The 16,841-nt window shown below is 36.8% G+C and overlaps 1 protein-coding gene across 4 annotated transcripts in view; it reads right to left on the reverse strand.

Annotated features, from left to right (window-relative positions):
* The window catches only part of LOC131154318 (uncharacterized), a 126,522-nt gene that overhangs the window by 70,219 nt on the left and 39,462 nt on the right, over positions 1–16,841 (reverse strand). For all 4 annotated transcript variants that reach the window (XM_058107011.1, XM_058107014.1, XM_058107012.1 and 1 more), the window contains exons 15-21: positions 9,492–9,640; positions 9,243–9,370; positions 9,106–9,163; positions 8,690–8,787; positions 6,923–7,010; positions 6,643–6,708; positions 6,505–6,564 (exon numbers count right to left, since the gene is read on the reverse strand). In XM_058107011.1, the coding sequence (XP_057962994.1) occupies positions 6,505–6,564; positions 6,643–6,708; positions 6,923–7,010; positions 8,690–8,787; positions 9,106–9,163; positions 9,243–9,370; positions 9,492–9,640 (647 nt within the window). The remainder of the gene's footprint in view (positions 1–6,504; positions 6,565–6,642; positions 6,709–6,922; positions 7,011–8,689; positions 8,788–9,105; positions 9,164–9,242; positions 9,371–9,491; positions 9,641–16,841) is intronic.

The raw sequence follows: 16,841 nt of genomic DNA on the forward strand, positions 1-16,841 counted from the left end.
CGCTTAAGGTTTGGTAAAAAAACACGGACTTCTTTCGAGGTTTCAAAAATCCCATGGACCTCCTTTAAGATTTCAAAAATTCAAAAGACATCCCTGAATAGTTATACGGTTATACTCCTCAAGAGGCTTGTCTTTTTAGAAAATATAAGGGGAGATGTGTGACTTTCTGCAAACCTTAGTGAAGGTCTATGGAATTTGTGACCTTGGGAGAAATCCCTAGAATTATTGAAACCTCAAAGGAGGACCATATCTTTTTGTCAAATCTCAGAAGAGGTCAGTGTATTTTACCCTTACTTTTAAGAGATTTATTTGGAAAAGTTTCCTGTCTAGTTTTGGGAACTAGTCTAGGCTTCTTGTTTGTATTGAGATATAGCCAACTTTCACATTGAAACTAAAGTTAAAATTCAAATTGAAAATTAGGGATTTAATAAATTTTGTCAACTGTTGAGGGGCTTGAGTGTCTTCCACCAATATGGTATTGACGTGACCACTGATGCTGCAGCCTCTGCCATAGCACTACCATCATCACCATGGCTGGAACAATCCATCTGTAAGCCACATTATTCCACCTTTGTTCAACATACATAGTTGACCAACACCACCATCTTCAGTTAATTTGTCAGAAGAAGAATCTGCTCAACACCCAATCTGCCTAGATCAACCCTGCATCGCGAACCAACAATCTTTCTCCTCAAACCCTAGTTTTCCAAAATATAACAGAGAATGAACCTGAAGCCATAAAAAGCCCAATACTGCCACAGTTGAAGCCAAAATAGAGAGGGAGAAAAAAGAGTACAACAAGAAAAAGGGAGGGGGGTGAGGAGAGAGAGAGAGAGAGAGAGAGAGAGAGAGAGAGAGAGATAAGTCCTGAAAAAACAGAAAAAAGAACAAACCAGAAAACCAGAGGGAAAAAAAAAAGATTAGAAAACAGATCTACTACAGCAAAGCAACCCACAGTTCCGCTGTAGATCTGCCAGTGGTAAAATCTGAAAGAAACTATTCACCAAAGCCCACAGCAATGTGAGAAGCACCACTATGTTCCAAAGAAAGTTAAGAGGTATAATTAAAATTTGGGCATTTCTCTCCATCTAAATACGCCAGAAGATAGGCAAATTTGAGCATTGCCACAGTGCCTCTCTCCTTCCCTTTCAAAACCCCTTAACACAACAAAGCACAAAACGCTTCCAGGGAAGAAAGGCACAACCCAACTCTCTCCATAAGTACCAAAAAATTTACTACATAGGTCCAACAGAAATGACAATGTAAGAACAAAGTGACCAGGTTTCTCCACTCTTAAAACAGAGAACACATATCGGTGATAAAAACTTGTTAGGTCTGCATTTCTGAAGCAAGTCATTGGTATTCAAGGTCTTAAATTTCGATTTTGACTAAGATTTCGAAGCTCCAAAAGAATGGAAATTTCAATTTCGATGTCAATTTTGATTTCGGTTTGAAAAAATGATGGAAATCAATAGTAAAACATGGAATCCTTCGTGAAACTTTAGAAATGGTTAAAAGACATGATAATGTAAGTTTTAGGACAAATATATTACAAGTTAAATACATATATGTTGTGTATGAGTTGAAAAATTTGTAATATAGTATGTGTATCAAACGTATTTGTAAGATAATGTAAATTAAACATATTCAATACATACAAATGAAATTCATAAATCATTTAAATATTATTTATTATACAAATATTGATAATTTAGACATGAATGGATGAAATGTTGTTGTAAGTTTATTTTTTCATATAATTTCAAGAGCACTTGTAATAATATTTTGTTTTGATAAAAATAAATAAAATAAATTAAGAGAAATATTTCACTTCACTCCTAAATCTCTCATTTGATTTCCGAGGAAATTTCATTGCATAGTTAAAATTTCGACAAGTTACGTTAAAATTTCGAGATTCCAATAAATTTAGATGATTCGTTGAGATTTCCATGGAAATTATGCAAGATGGAAATCGACTTCCATTTCAATTTCGAGGGTGACGGAAACCGAAATTTCTACAGAAATTTCGATAATTTCACGGAAATTTAAGACCATTTGTTAAGGCTTGGTTTTGTTATTGTTTATTATCACTGCCCACAAAAAAAAAGGCCTTGGCCTACAAAGGGGCTTTGGCTTTCCAAATGAAAGAATACAGAGCAAAAGGAATAGTACTAGGAGCATGAATCAAATGAAATAAGAAATATTTACAAGAAGAATTCGTAAAGGAATCCACACCCTAAACTCTTTTGTCACTTCCCGATTGGAGCTGAAAGGAATGAAGCAAATTGAGCAAGTGAGGCAAGCTTGCTGATCTCTCTCACATTTAGGTTCCCTAAAAGTGAAAATCCCAAAAGTGCACACCCTCTTGCAAGTGCAAGAAAGCAGATATAGAGGAATCATGAATGAAGATATAATCATACAGCATAGAGGCAGCAATATGTAATAGCCAAAAGAGTCTCCCCTAACCAATGATTCTCCCAGAAGCAAATTTCTCCCCATTACCAACATTGTACCAATTACCAAACATGCGGGGGAAAAGAGTGATAAATTTGAGACACAAGTTTCCAAAGACTCTAATAAGTGATATTAACACCAACTTTAGCATCCCATCTGTTTCGAAGAAGTTCAAATTTACAGCTAATTGCCCTCTGCCAATGTAATTCAGGTCCAAAAGGGAAGCCTCGAAACCAATCCCCAACCAAGGAAATGTTTTTGTACACCAAACTGCCTAGACCCAGACCTCCCTCATATTTGGATCTGCTCAGTCACCCAGCTAACAACATGATCTCTATCATGATTACTGAGTCCTAAGCACAAGAAATCCCTTGCCAATTTATCTCATCTACAAGCCACTCACACAAATTTTGAAAAGGGGCAGGTAGCACATTCACATGACCTCCAGTTGACACCGTAAACATTCTTCATGACTGCCATCTACAGTGGACCATAGAAAAATTCCTAAAGGTTACTCTGTTGTTCCATCCATCACCAACCAGCCTTTCTGTTGCTACCATTGCCTCCGGAAATTTTCTTAACCTTCATTGATAAAATATTTGCCAGCCATAATCCTCCGTCACCGACTCACCATTACCAACATCCTATTGAGTTTTCATCCTACAATCATCTTAACCTATTAACAAATTGATCCTCATTTCCCATCATCAAACCAAATAACCTAGTGCTGCACCCAACCCACCTAAACAACCTTTTTTTTTCAATTACCTGTAACTCCTAACTCAAAAAGCTCGAGTGAATATCCCTTAGCCTGCTCCAACTCAATTAACTTGTGAAAAAGGGAAATAAAAAAAGCAAAACATGGTTATGAAGGACAAATTCAAAACAATGCAGAGAGATGTTGCTGATGCAACTATTGTTCCTTAAACATGGTCTATGGGGTTTTAAGAATTTCTAACTCTTTTACAGATTTCTGAAGTTGTCCGTCTCAAGATTTACTTGTTTATATCCACTTTGATTGGGTTGAATCTGAGTGCACAGGATCTCTCTCTCTCTGCTTCTCTAGTCAGATGTCAAATTCAAGATTGCTCTATGACTTAATTAGGTCCTAATTCTTACCACTTTAATTTCTTTGACTTGATATAGGAGGAGATTTTGTTTGTGGGAGGATGTGTAGACAGGGGATAGGCCTTTCTGTGATGCTTTTCCTCATTTAGTCAGTCTTTCAAACATTCATGATGCTCCTCCTTCACATTTCTAGAGTCTGATGACATTAATCTTTCTTGGACTTTCTTTTTCAATTTGAATGATAGAGAAGTAACGAGTTCAGTTCCTTGAGACCAATGCCTGATTCTTATCAATTCATCTTTCTTAGGATATGAGATGTTATTCTGATAGTCCATGTATTTTCTCTTGTAAATCCTCTTATTTGAGGCTTGTTAGGAGAGTAGTGAGAAAGCTGCCCATCTTGTTTTGCATTGATCATTTACTTGGAGATTATTAAATTACCTTTTTGATATCGTTGTGGAAGAATGTTGGGTTAGTCCAAGCACTTTAGTACAGATACTTCTTATTTATTATTAGATTTTGTTAGATTACCACTTTACCTAAAAGCTTAAGCTGTTAGGTTTTGGGCCAACAATGTGTGTCAAATTTTAACACTCCACTGCACAAGCAGCCTGATAGCACGTGGAAAGATAAGCACACAATAAATAATAACTATCATAGGAAATGCAATAATTCTTTTTAAAACGCCACACAATAAATGCAGCCAACAAGACTACAACCTAGGACCTCCTGCTAACCAGCTCCAATACCATGTTAAGTTATCACTTTACCTAAAAGCTTAAGGTGTTAGGTCATGGACCAACAATGTATATCAAGCTTCGAATTTAGTGGAGTCGTAACTTGAAGGCCATCTTGTAGTGCACTTAGTTAGAGAGGAGTTTGAGAATTTTTTTGGTAAAATCCTCCCAGCTTTGGAAGGGGGTGGTCTTCAACACCTCCCCATGGGCATGAGTGCTTTTATGAGAGTTCCACTGTATCATATTCAGAATGACTTGCAATCTTCATTATGTTCATTATTTTATGACTGTTGTCCTTTTTGTATTTTTTTTTTTCCTTTGATTCATGGAATTCTGGTCCTCTGCCTTGTATATTCTTTCTTCCTCTAAAAAATTTTATTTTCTTACCCCAAAAAAAAAGAAAAACAATAAGAAGAATGTACAATTTGTACAAAGAGCATGAGGTTTCCTCAATAAATGAACAAGGAAAACAAAAATACAAAAATTCTCAAGACCAAGTCAAAATAGCAAGCCAATCCCATTGGATGCCAAAAAACCTGTATTGCCAAGACAACCCCGAGAGAACACCCACAAAGATGCTAAAAGCACAATCCAATCCCAAAGCATTTCCACAGAAGGCCCATGATCTCAACAAATTCAAGCATTTCTTTCCATCCAGTAAACCCTGTTAAAGGTTGATATAGGCAGTTTGCCCAAAACCTAGCAGCTTAAGCTTTGAGTGGTTCCTTAACATGGTATCAACGCTATGGTTGCTAGGAGACCCCAAACTCTGATCTTGTTGGCCATGTTTCTTGTGTGGTGGTTAAAAATTATCTTATTCCCTGTAATAGGTATTATTTATCATTTATTCCCCTCCATGTGCAATCAGGCTACACATGCGGGGTAGCATTAAAGTTTGATATACATTGTTGGTCCAGAACCAAACGACTTAAGCTTTTAGACATTGTCGTAATCTAACAAACCCAAATAACAGGAAAAATAGAACACCAATACCAAATGCTCCACTTTTACACCTTCCGGAACCTTTAAAATCAATCACCAAGAAAGCCTCCAAAGAATAGGGACTCACCCTACATTCCCCCAATAAACCAAAAAACTTGTTCCATAGCCATCACACTAAGGGGCAGTGCAAAAAAAAAATAAGCATGACCTCATCACTACCATGGCACAGAATACATATATCTAGAGATAAAGCTAAGTATAGTCATCAAACCTCTAACAGATCATTGGTTTCAACTCTATTAAGATGGAAATCCACACAACAGTCACTACCTTTGAATGAACTTTAGCTCACCCCAATCTATTGGTGAGAGAAAACGAATGGAAAGATCTGTTCAGATGAGAATAGAACAATTTACAAGAGGAAACACCAATAGGAAGCCCCAGGCACTTCAAAAAAAAAAATTTCATGCATGGCAAGGAATGGTTAGTGAAACTGATTATAGTACAGGAACAAAAGAAAATTTAACATCATCATTGACCAATGTCTCACTTGGATACTATGAAAAAGCAAAAGGGATTTCTGGACACTGGCACTACCTTCAGTTCTGTCCGCTACTCTTACAGTTCGCATTTCATAGATGACTCCAGCTATTTATCCAACCTACTTCTAAATCAGGTAATGATGATAGAGTTAATTTAGAGTTCAAGAAATAAAGGCATCCTGATTATTAATATGACTAGTTCAAGGAGCTAGAAAATTTTTGTTTGTATAGGTCTCAGGAATGAGTATTAAGTGAAATTGGGATTGTTTCGTCTTGAGGGGCCTTCTAGCAAATGAAGGAATTATACCGTATCAATAGCAGAACTCTTAAGGGACCACAGGCAAGGTGGAACATAATGAACCAGGTTATGATTCAAAAAATGTTCCCATTTCTTACAGCTGGGTAGGACGGGAAGGGTGTCATAGACACGATAACAAACCTCTTTCATTATCCATCCCCCAAGATCCCACACCAAAAGCAAGTCCACTTTAGGCAGCCCGTAATGTAAACTTCCAATCCACAAGATAAAACATGAACATATCCATGGTCCTTGCTCGAAATAAATCTCTAGAATGATTTCTAAAAACATCCGTTTCTTACATAATTTTAAAACAAGGGCACACACTATGACATATTGACAAGACAACCAATTTCCATTTAGCATCCTTTCCCAATGCAAGTAAGACCAATAAGGGCTGGACAATAAGAACAAACATTTCTAGCAGGGCACTGCATTAAAAATGAATGTTTCCATTAAGTACCTGTGTTGTAGCATGTGGAGAATGGATTGCTCGATCTAGGGCTGCTAGAGTTTCCAATACCTGTGAATAATATGCACAAAAAGAAAAATTAGAAAACAATAGCTATATTCATAAGAAAAAACAAAAAGCAACACATACCAAAACCCAGGAAGGGCCCAAGACATTATGTAACCGATGAGCTATGTTAAAGAGAGTCCTCAAGGCCTGAATTACATAAGAGTGATAATCAAGCACAACCAAAAAAAAATAGGATAGTGGAACAGTTAGAACTAAATATAATTGGCAAATAAAATAATTCAATTATTCAAACACAAGCATACTTTTGTTGGATAAATTGATAAATTCAAACACAAATATACAGCAGTAAAAGCTATCATGCTAGGACCAAGAGCACCACAGACAAAAATTAATTAAATACCTGTACATTCTTGGGAGTAAGAACAATGCTATCCCTCTGGTCAACCAATGGTTCAGAGCGTTTTGACCCAGGAGATTGCAAAGCACTACTGAAATGTCAATTATAAGACAAAATGTTAACTTTATCAAGAAAAAAAAGTTGAGGCTGACACACTTGGTAAAATTTCTTAATAGAGATGGTAAGTGCAAAAAATTAATGTATAGCATATACAATAAAAACCATCTAAGAAACATAGATATGTTTGAATTGCAATACAAGATGATCCAGATGATGAAAATAACAGAAATTGTCACCAATTAGTTTTGCATTTTTATAGAGAGGTGGTTTGTGCAAGCACAGTGCAGATGTGCATCCATGTGCAGAAGAGTGTAAATTACTCATGATCAATTTGAAGAAACAAGAGGGCATGTAGGATAGTGGAGGATCAGGACAAATACTTGCACCAACTCTCTCCCCTCCAATGTGAGAGATTTTAAGGAACTGAACTTACACATTCTTTCTTTTCTTTCCTTTTTTACTTTAATGCTTCTATAAGCATACTGAACAAGATAGCTTTACCTGGATTTTTCAACGAAAAATAGACTATAGCTAGTCATAAATCTCCAAAAAAATAGTGAAGTTTCTGCTTTCCTCCACACTTGAAGTCAAAACAGCTTCCATTTTACAAAATTTCCACAAATCATTTAAAATTTATTGAAAAAACCTCAAGATCTGAACGAAATTCACAAAAACTTTAACTACAGAACAAAATTTCCTCGAAATTAAAATTTGAGATCTACAACTCAAATTGAAATTCGCCTTAATAAATCTTCTTTTATTGTAAATAAAGATTATTACAAGAAAGATATGGACTATAATTCCCAAAATAGCAAAAATGAGCTAGGATATTAGCTAAAACATTTTATTTGGCCTTTTGAGCACAAATACTTTGTATTATCATAATAACTAATGTTTAACAGATTTTAAATGTCATTTAATTAATTAAATATGAACATGTTAGTATGGTTATTATGTTACTATTATTGCGCCATAGAACACATATAACTGTCATCATGTTTATAATATTTTGGCCCTAAATCTTGCATTATTATGCCCATTAACAGTTTCCGAAGTTTTATTAATAATAATATAAAATAAAAAATTCACGCTTTACAATTATTTTCCATCGTTTAAAAAAAAATCAAAATATCTGTACATTTGAAGCCCTGAAATTTTAGTCAAAATTGAAATTAAATTGAAATTTAAGACCTATAGCTTCACCGTCAACAGTCAAAGAAGTCGCATAACAATTTTTACTTTTCACTAGCACAGACAACAATATAATCCCCTATTACTATATTTTGTGTGGCATTATTTTTTATGCTAAGGCCAAATACAATTGTTAAATATTTAACATGCGGGCAATTTACATCATATCAAGTTGTTTACAGAAGAAGCAATATTAGAAACCTGTTCAAGTGTATCAAGAAGACACTTGTATCCAATATAATGTCAAAAGCAGGCACTGCTCCATTTTAGACTTTCACAAGCCATCTATTCCAAAATTTATTATTAAAAAAAAAATAAGCAAATGAAGAAAGAATTCACATAGTATCTGCATAGGGTCCAGGAACAACAGATACAAGAGACAATAGTGATGGCACTCATATAAACAAGCAAGCCTTATCATCATGATATCAGAACAAAAGCTAAAGATAAACAAGTCCAGCAGGAAAACATCAGTAGAAAGCATCATATCCATATGCTTCACATGTAGTAATCAATTACCTCCTCCTTTCAGCTTCACTGGGGATATTGATTGTAAATTTGCAAAGGGAGGCTAGAAAAGAATTTAACGGTTCTACAGCATAGAGGACACCACATGCCTGTATAGTAATCATAAAAAGCATCATTGCATACTGTTAAGCATATGGCAAAGCAATTAATTCAAGATAAGAAAAAGCAGAGCTGTGATTTGGAAGAAGACTGATTTCTCAGAAAGAGACTAATAAAGTATCAACAACAACACAACCATAAGCATCTTTAAGTCATAGTCCACTTAACAGCACAAGATGCCTTATCCAAATAACAGGAATGAACTAAATCAATGTATTAAAAGAATCAGAAGAAGAACATGAACAAGTTAACAAGTTCTTGAAACCAAAAAAAAAATCCGTTACATAATATGTAAAAAGTATGGTTACCTGAGTGAATGCTTGGTATCCTTTTAATATCTCCAATACAATGGCCTCTCCTTGTGACCTTTCACAGTGAATTCAGATGAGGGATGGAGAAACCAAACATTTCCTAGAAACATAATGATGTTACAAATTAACTATACCTCGTCAATATTAGGGACAATGCATCAAGTATTGTCAACCACATTGAGTCAACCATTGCAATACATAGAGCTGCAAGTTTCCCGGTACATTTCACAGGTGGGTCAGAGTCGCATCTAGGGGAATCAAGCTGGTTGTCCAAAAAGGGATTAGTACAATGATAATCTTATCAGTAACCATATGACACCCTATCTTGAGAAATCAAAAGGAGCCTCCACACACACAGAAAAACAGAAGTGAGCAACGGTTACCTCCCCAACATCCACAGCTTCATCAGTCAAAGTAGCCACTGTAAAGACAACACCCAACAAACCTTCAACAGCCAAAGTAATAGCATGAGCTTCACTTGCAACAACAACTGCAGCATTGGATGCATCATTATCCAAGCTCCACTCAATCCCTGCAGGAATTACAGTTACCAATTTGTTTGGAGATTAAATCTCAGGAACAGATGCATTTTACTCTCTGAAGAATTGTCAAGAAAATACCAAGTATGTGCATTGAACTGCTCCTACGTTAACAAAGTTTAAACTCTTTAACAACCATTAGTATGTTAATTGTGGAATCTAGATTCTCAACCCTAAAAATTGGTCAAACAACCATAAAATCCTCAGCAATCTCTAGCTAAAATTTGCCTAAGGAATCATGCATTCCCAGAGAATTTTCTTCTTGAGCTGTGAACCCCTGAGCAAGAGCTCATGACTGTGCTTCACTGACTTATCATAAGTAATATTAAATTTACTCAAATCATCATACAATTAAATTATGTGGTACGACACTTGTTGCTGATGTGTTTTTTTATATTTCCTAACCGAAAAAGGGTGAAACACAACAGGACAGTCCTCAATTCAAAACCAAGTATCAACCACAACATATGTACCCGCTTTCTGTGGCTAGATGAAAAAGAACTCTTGCATGATCATCACTTTTTAATATTCCCATTTTCTCCAAGCTTGTGCTTCAATAATCCATCCAGGAAATTATAAAGCTTGATATTTTTAGAAAAATTTGGTGAAACTTTTAGTTTCCTTAGCTATTGTATTACATCGTTGATTTCTATATTTTCTTTTACAAGCATATACACAGGATTTTTTGGGTATATCGTATTATACAAATTTTTTGAAGCCAATGTTTGTGCCATATAACATACTAATATATACATAACTTATTAATTGTTATTCTATGCCATATCCTGCTTTTATAAATGTTGTTGTGTCCATGTGTCCATGATGAGCCATATTGTCTGGTGTCCCATTTCCAAGATTTATTTGCCTCACCTTTGAAACAAACAGCAACCATATTTAATTTTCTTACTCATCACTTGTCATTATCTAATGTCTTCCAATGCGGGAGGAAGTTCAAAAATTCTAAACAAGAAGGCTAGAATGAGAGGCATGCCTTGCAATTCTTTAAAAACCATGTTTACCTCCCTAGTACGCACAATAGCCCCGTAGTAGTTAAAACTACAAGGTGCAGTAATATATCTAGCCCAGTACAAGGCGTGAGGCTAAGGAACATGCCTGAAAACAGAATGAAATTTCTGTATTTCTTTAATTCTATCTTTGTACATCCCAATTTACAATATATAATACAATCGAAAGTTCTAAATATGGAAACAATCTCCTTACAGAATCACTCTTAATAAAATAAAATCTTCTATATTTACCTACTTTCCTAATTTACTCAATATACCCAAGGATACTCGGGATTTCAACACTCCCCCTCAAGTTGGATCATAGATATTGATCATGTCCAACTTGCCAATGAAATCATCAAAGTTCTGCCATGCTAACCCTTTAGTAAAGATGTTTGCAGTTTGTTCCTTAGTAGGTACATAAGTCATACAGATGGTTCCTTCTTCAACCTTCTCTTTGATAAAATGTCGGTCCACTTCCACATGCTTAGTCGTGAAATGTTGAACTAGATTAAGAGAGATACTAATGGCTGCTTTGTTGTCACAATAGAGTTTGATAGGGAATTTCACCGGAATTTGTAATTCTTTCAAGAGTTTCCATAACCACATTCCTTCACAGATTCCTTGTGCAACTGCCCCGAATTCAGCTTCAGCACTGCTTCGAGCCACTACATTCTGTTTTTTGCTCCTCCAAGTTACCAAATTTCCCCATACAAAGGTGCAATATCCAGTGGTAGACCTTCTATCTTTCGCAGATCCTGCCCAATCCGCATATGTGAAGATTTCTACTTCCTTACTTTCACATTTCTTGAAGAAAAATCTTTTGCCCGGAGAACCCTTGAGGTACCTAAGGATCTTATACACAGCATCTAGATGAGTCTTTTACGGTGAATGCATGTGTTGGCTTACCACACTTACCGCAAATGCAATGTCGGGTCTGGTATGCGATAGGTAAATTAGTTTACCAACCAACCTCTGATACCTTTCTTATTCAACTAGTATTCCACATTCTTCAACCCTTTTTACGGCTTCAATCGGAGTTTCACTAGGTTTGCAACCAAGCATGTCAGTTTCAATTAGGAGATCAAGGGTATACTTTCGCTAAGAGACACTAATACCTTTTTTTGATCTAGCAATTTCCATTCCTAAGAAGTACCGCATTTGTCCTAGATCTTTAACTTCAAACTCAATAGCTAGGACTTTCTTTAATCTTTCCATCTCCACTGTATCATCTCCTGTTAGGATTATTTCATCAACATATACTATCAGAATTATTTTCTTACCACTTTCAGACTGTTGGAAGAACATAGTGTGATTTCATTGCCCTTGTCGATATCCCTGATTTTTAATCACTTTTGCAAATCTATCGAACCATGCTCTGGGAGATTGCTTGAGACTGTTGGAAGAACATAGTGTGATTTGATTGCCCTTGTCGATATCCCTGATTTTTAATCACTTTTGCAAATCTATCGAACCATGCTCTAGGAGATTGCTCGAGTCCATAAAAGCACTTCTAGAGGTTACATACTCTGTTTTCTTCACCTTTCTTGTTGAAACCTGGTGGTATCGTCGTGTAGACTTCTTCTTCTAACTCGCCATTTAGAAATGCATTCTTAATGTCGAGTTGCTGTAGTGGCCAATCTAAGTTAGCTGCCAAGGACAAAAGGGCCCAAACTGTATTCAATTTTGCCACTAGTGCAAATGTTTCCGTATAGTCAATGCCATAAGTCTATGTAAATCCTTTTGCAACGAGTCTAGCTTTATATCGTTCAACTGTTCCATCAGCTTTCTATTTCACTGTGAAGACCCATTTACAACCAACTAACTTCTTCCCTCTAGACAAATTCATAACGTCCCAAGTTTCATTTTTGTCCAGGGCCCACATTTCCTCCATGACAGCCTCCCTCAATTCAGGAACTTCCAGGGCTTCTTGAATATTCTTTGGAATTTTCATCCTATCAAGGTTAGAGGTAAAAGCACGATATCCTATAGACAGGCTTTTATAAGACATGTATTTTGACCAAGGATATTGAGTACATGACCTAGTTTGTTTTCTGAGTGCAATGGGTAAATTGATGTCATCGAGTGCAGGCTTAACAGAAGGGAGCTCATGACCATCTACTACCTGATCGGGATTGCGCGTGGACTTCATGGTTGCTCGGAGCTATCACCGGTTCCAACTCTCTTGGTGCCTCAAGTATGAGATTCTCCCTATTCTTTGTGTTTGGCTTTCTTAAGTAAACAAATATTTTTGTGTTGTTTTGTTTCTCTGCATCTCCCCCTGAGGTTAAGTGATCTTTTGTACATGACAGGTTAAGAAATGATGCAATAGGAGACTCAGGAAAAGATGCAATAGGAGATTCAGAAGATGGCACAGAATCAGCAGTAGAGAAATCAAAGAACCGATCTTCACTCCATGTCTCCTCCTGAAGAGAGGGCTTTGGGGAGTAAGGAGTGGTTTCAAAGAACGTGACATCAAGGCTAACATAAAATTTTTGTGTGGCAGGATTATAACATTTTTAGCCTTTCTGAGTAGGAGAGTAACCAACAAAAATGCACTCAATAGAACGAGGATCCAATTTATCCCGATTGTGAGCATGAACATGAACAAAGGCAGTACATCCAAAGATTTTCAGAGAGAGCTTGGAGTGGAGCCGAATGTTGGGAAAACATTCCTCGAATTTCTGGAGAGGAGTGGCGAAGGAAAGAACCCTACTAGGCATTCGATTAATGAGATATGTAGCTATCAAAATGGCATCACCCCAAAAATACTTTTTCATATTTGTAGTCAACATCAATGCTCGAGCTACTTCAAGAATGTTTGTTTTTACGTTCGGCCACCCCATTTTGTTAAGGGGTATCCACACAAGAACTTTGATGAACAATTCCAATTTCTTGAAGATAATGTCCCAAGATATCATTGAAATATTTCGTACCATTATCAGTACGTAAAATTTGAATGTGAGTTTGGAATTGTGTTTGAAGCATGGAGTGGAAACTGGCGAAAACAGAACGAACTTCAGTTTTATCTTTCAACAAGTAAACCCAACAAATACGAGTATGATCATCAATAAAAGTAACAAACCATCTAGTGTGAGTACGATTAAGAGAGCGTGAGGGCCCCCATAAATCACTGTGAATCATAGCAAAAGGTCTGGATGGTTTGTATGTAGATTTTGGAAAGGAATTACGCTGGTGTTTTGCAAATTCACAAATCTCACACTGAAATTCAGAAGACGTTTTATTTGAAAAAAATGGAAAGGAATAAACGTCTTATATATTGAAAATTTGGATGACCCATCCTAGAATGTCATAACAAAATTTCACTATCCTTAGAAACATATGCAGAATCACAAATAACAGTTTTACATTGTTTACTCACATTCGCCTCCCCAAAGTAGTGGAGTCCCTCACACTCCTTAGCACTGTCAATTGTCTTTCTCGATGATAGGTCCTGAAAAACACAATGAGAGAGAAGAAATTTTGCATAACAATTGGAATTCTTAGTCAACTGGCTAATGGATAGTAAGTTGCAAAATAAATTAGGAACATAAAGAACAAGCTTTAGTGTGATGGAGTCAGAGAGTCGGATATTCCCTTTGCCTGCGACAGACGAGAGTGGCCCATCTACAATTTTAACTTTCAAATTTCCAGCATAGGGTGAATATGATGAAAAAAGATGATAGGCATCGGTCATGTGGTCAGAAGCACCAGAATCAATAATCCAAGGAGTTTTGGATCTAGAGGTTATATTTAAAGCTTGCAAAAAATTACCTCTTTGGGCTAAGAGACCCGAAGAAATATTTGTGAAAGAATCAACAGACGTAGCAATTTCATCGAATTGTATCGGCACTGGGGCGTCAAAACGAAAAAAATCATTCAAGACACTAGGCTCCAACAGTAAACAATCATCCGGCAAACTCATTTCGGCCTCCTAAATCGGCCGGCATTCCGCCTCCTCTTTAGACTCTGTTCTCAATTCCTCCTCAGTGCTTTGAAATCTAAGAACAGAGGTCGGAGAATGCACAGTCCGAGACTCCGTACAACAATCGCGAACCGGAGTCGTTGAAAAATCGATCAATGTTGACAGAGATCTCAACGCAGGTGACCTGAAATTCGTCAAAGCATCAAATCTCTTGAGGTGCAACGCATTCGTATCGTATACCATAGCAGCTTCGGGCGTGTCGAAAGCACTGAGCCAAACCCACGATCTTCGGATAGGATCTCAGATCTCCGCCGCCCATTTCCCCCACGGTCGCTATCAGATGCCGCGATACTTCATCGTCGTGGTTAACCATTGCTTCCCCAGGCGACGATTGAGTAGATTCTTCAAATGTTTTTTACGACTCAGTTTGGAATTAAAATTCGCCGTTTGGTTGAGTGACTCAATTCTAATCTCGTTGACATGCTTCTTTACCCTCTGCGGGTTCTTCTGCGAGCAATCGACGCAGATCTTGTTTGCCAGCTGCGATTGGAGTTCTTGGAGTCGCCGCAATGCCACAATTGGACCCGATTTGAAAGACCTCACGATGGAGGTGGCTTCAAAGTCGCCGTCAATAATTTCAGAGGAGCTCAGCCTTCTGCTGTTGACGGCACCATCGGCCATTACTAACTAAGGTTTAAAAACCCTAGCTCTGATACCATGAAAACACAATGAAATTTATGTATTTCTTTAATTCTATCTTTGTACATCCCAATTTACAATATATAATGCAATCGAAGGTTCTAAAAATGGAAACAATCTCCCTACAAAGTCACTCTCAATAATATAAAATCTTCTATATTTACCTACTTCCCTAACTTACTCAATATACCCAAGGATACTCGGGATTTCAACAGTGCCTCACGAAGGTAACACGCAAACTATTAAAATTGTGTGAAAATGCCCTACATAATGAATACTTAATTTGTAAACACATGAGCACTGCTATTTAAATTCAAAAACACAGAAGCATTCAATACCTTGACATGCATCAAAGACACTAAAGTAGTAGACAGAGAATACAACAGCACAGTGCCCATAGGATGAAAAAATAATAATAATAACACAGCAGGCAGATGCTTTGCTGTGAACCCGAAAAAGGTTAAGAAAAAAAAAACAGCAGCAACGGGAGAGAAAGGCAGGCAGTAAACATGCCAAAAATGCCTGGAAAAAAAATTAGCAGAAATACTAAAGGAAACGCACAAATTCTGTTTGCATATGATGCCCTTATCTCTGAAAATGACCCTTAGCAGATCCTCGATCTTAGATGCATTCTCCTTGGGTGTGAAGCACTCTCTAGATTGAAGGTGAATTTGGGAAAAAGGGATATCAGTCAACTTCAGGACAAACAGAGGGACCTCTGCTTGTGCACCTGTTAGGATGCAACCTGGTGTTTTCCAATTACTTACTTTAGCCTTCCTCTTGGTGCTAAAGTCAAAGACAAAGGCATTTGGGACCAAATAATTGAAAGATTTGAAAGAAAATTGGCCAGTTGGAAAAGGAATTATCTGTCTAAATGTGGGGACTTACTTTCATAAAGAGCACATTATCTGATCTCCCAGTCTATTGTATGTGCCTCTTTCCTACCCCTTGCTCAGCTGCGAAAGATTAGAGAGAATTCAAAGGAGATTACTTTGAGAGAGTTCGGGAGAGGAACTCAGATATCATCTTGTCAAATGGAGGGTCATTAAACAACCTTTAGGATACAGAGGTTTAGGGCTAAAAAGCCCTATCTAAATTCTATAAAAGCTCTCCTTAGAAAATGGCTTTGGAGATTCAGAAGGAGAAGGATGCCCTTATTAGTTACAAATGCTTTTTTTTTTGGATAGAAAAAATAAATTCATTAGATAGAGAAAGAATGTACATCAGGAGAGAAGACATCTTCTTAACGAAATCTTAAACCCCCAGAAAAAACAAAAAACGCAAAATGTAAAAGGCAGCAAAAGAAAATCAGCACGTCTTAGGAAGAGAATGCCAATCATTCCAAACATCTGAAAGAACACATCCCCTTGAAGTTTCCATTGCTCACACACCATAAAGAAGCCATAAAATGAACTTTTCCCACCCAAGAAAGCATGATAACTTTTACCCTGAAAATATACGCAAGTTAGTTTCCTCCCAAAAACCCCCAAAACACTGCAAATAAAGCACAATTAATGCAATTCCTTCCTTCATCCTACCAAACCCCACAAAATATATCGCCAC

The sequence above is a fragment of the Malania oleifera genome, chromosome 4 (assembly GCF_029873635.1).
Source record: "Malania oleifera isolate guangnan ecotype guangnan chromosome 4, ASM2987363v1, whole genome shotgun sequence".
Classification (NCBI taxonomy): domain Eukaryota; kingdom Viridiplantae; phylum Streptophyta; class Magnoliopsida; order Santalales; family Ximeniaceae; genus Malania; species Malania oleifera.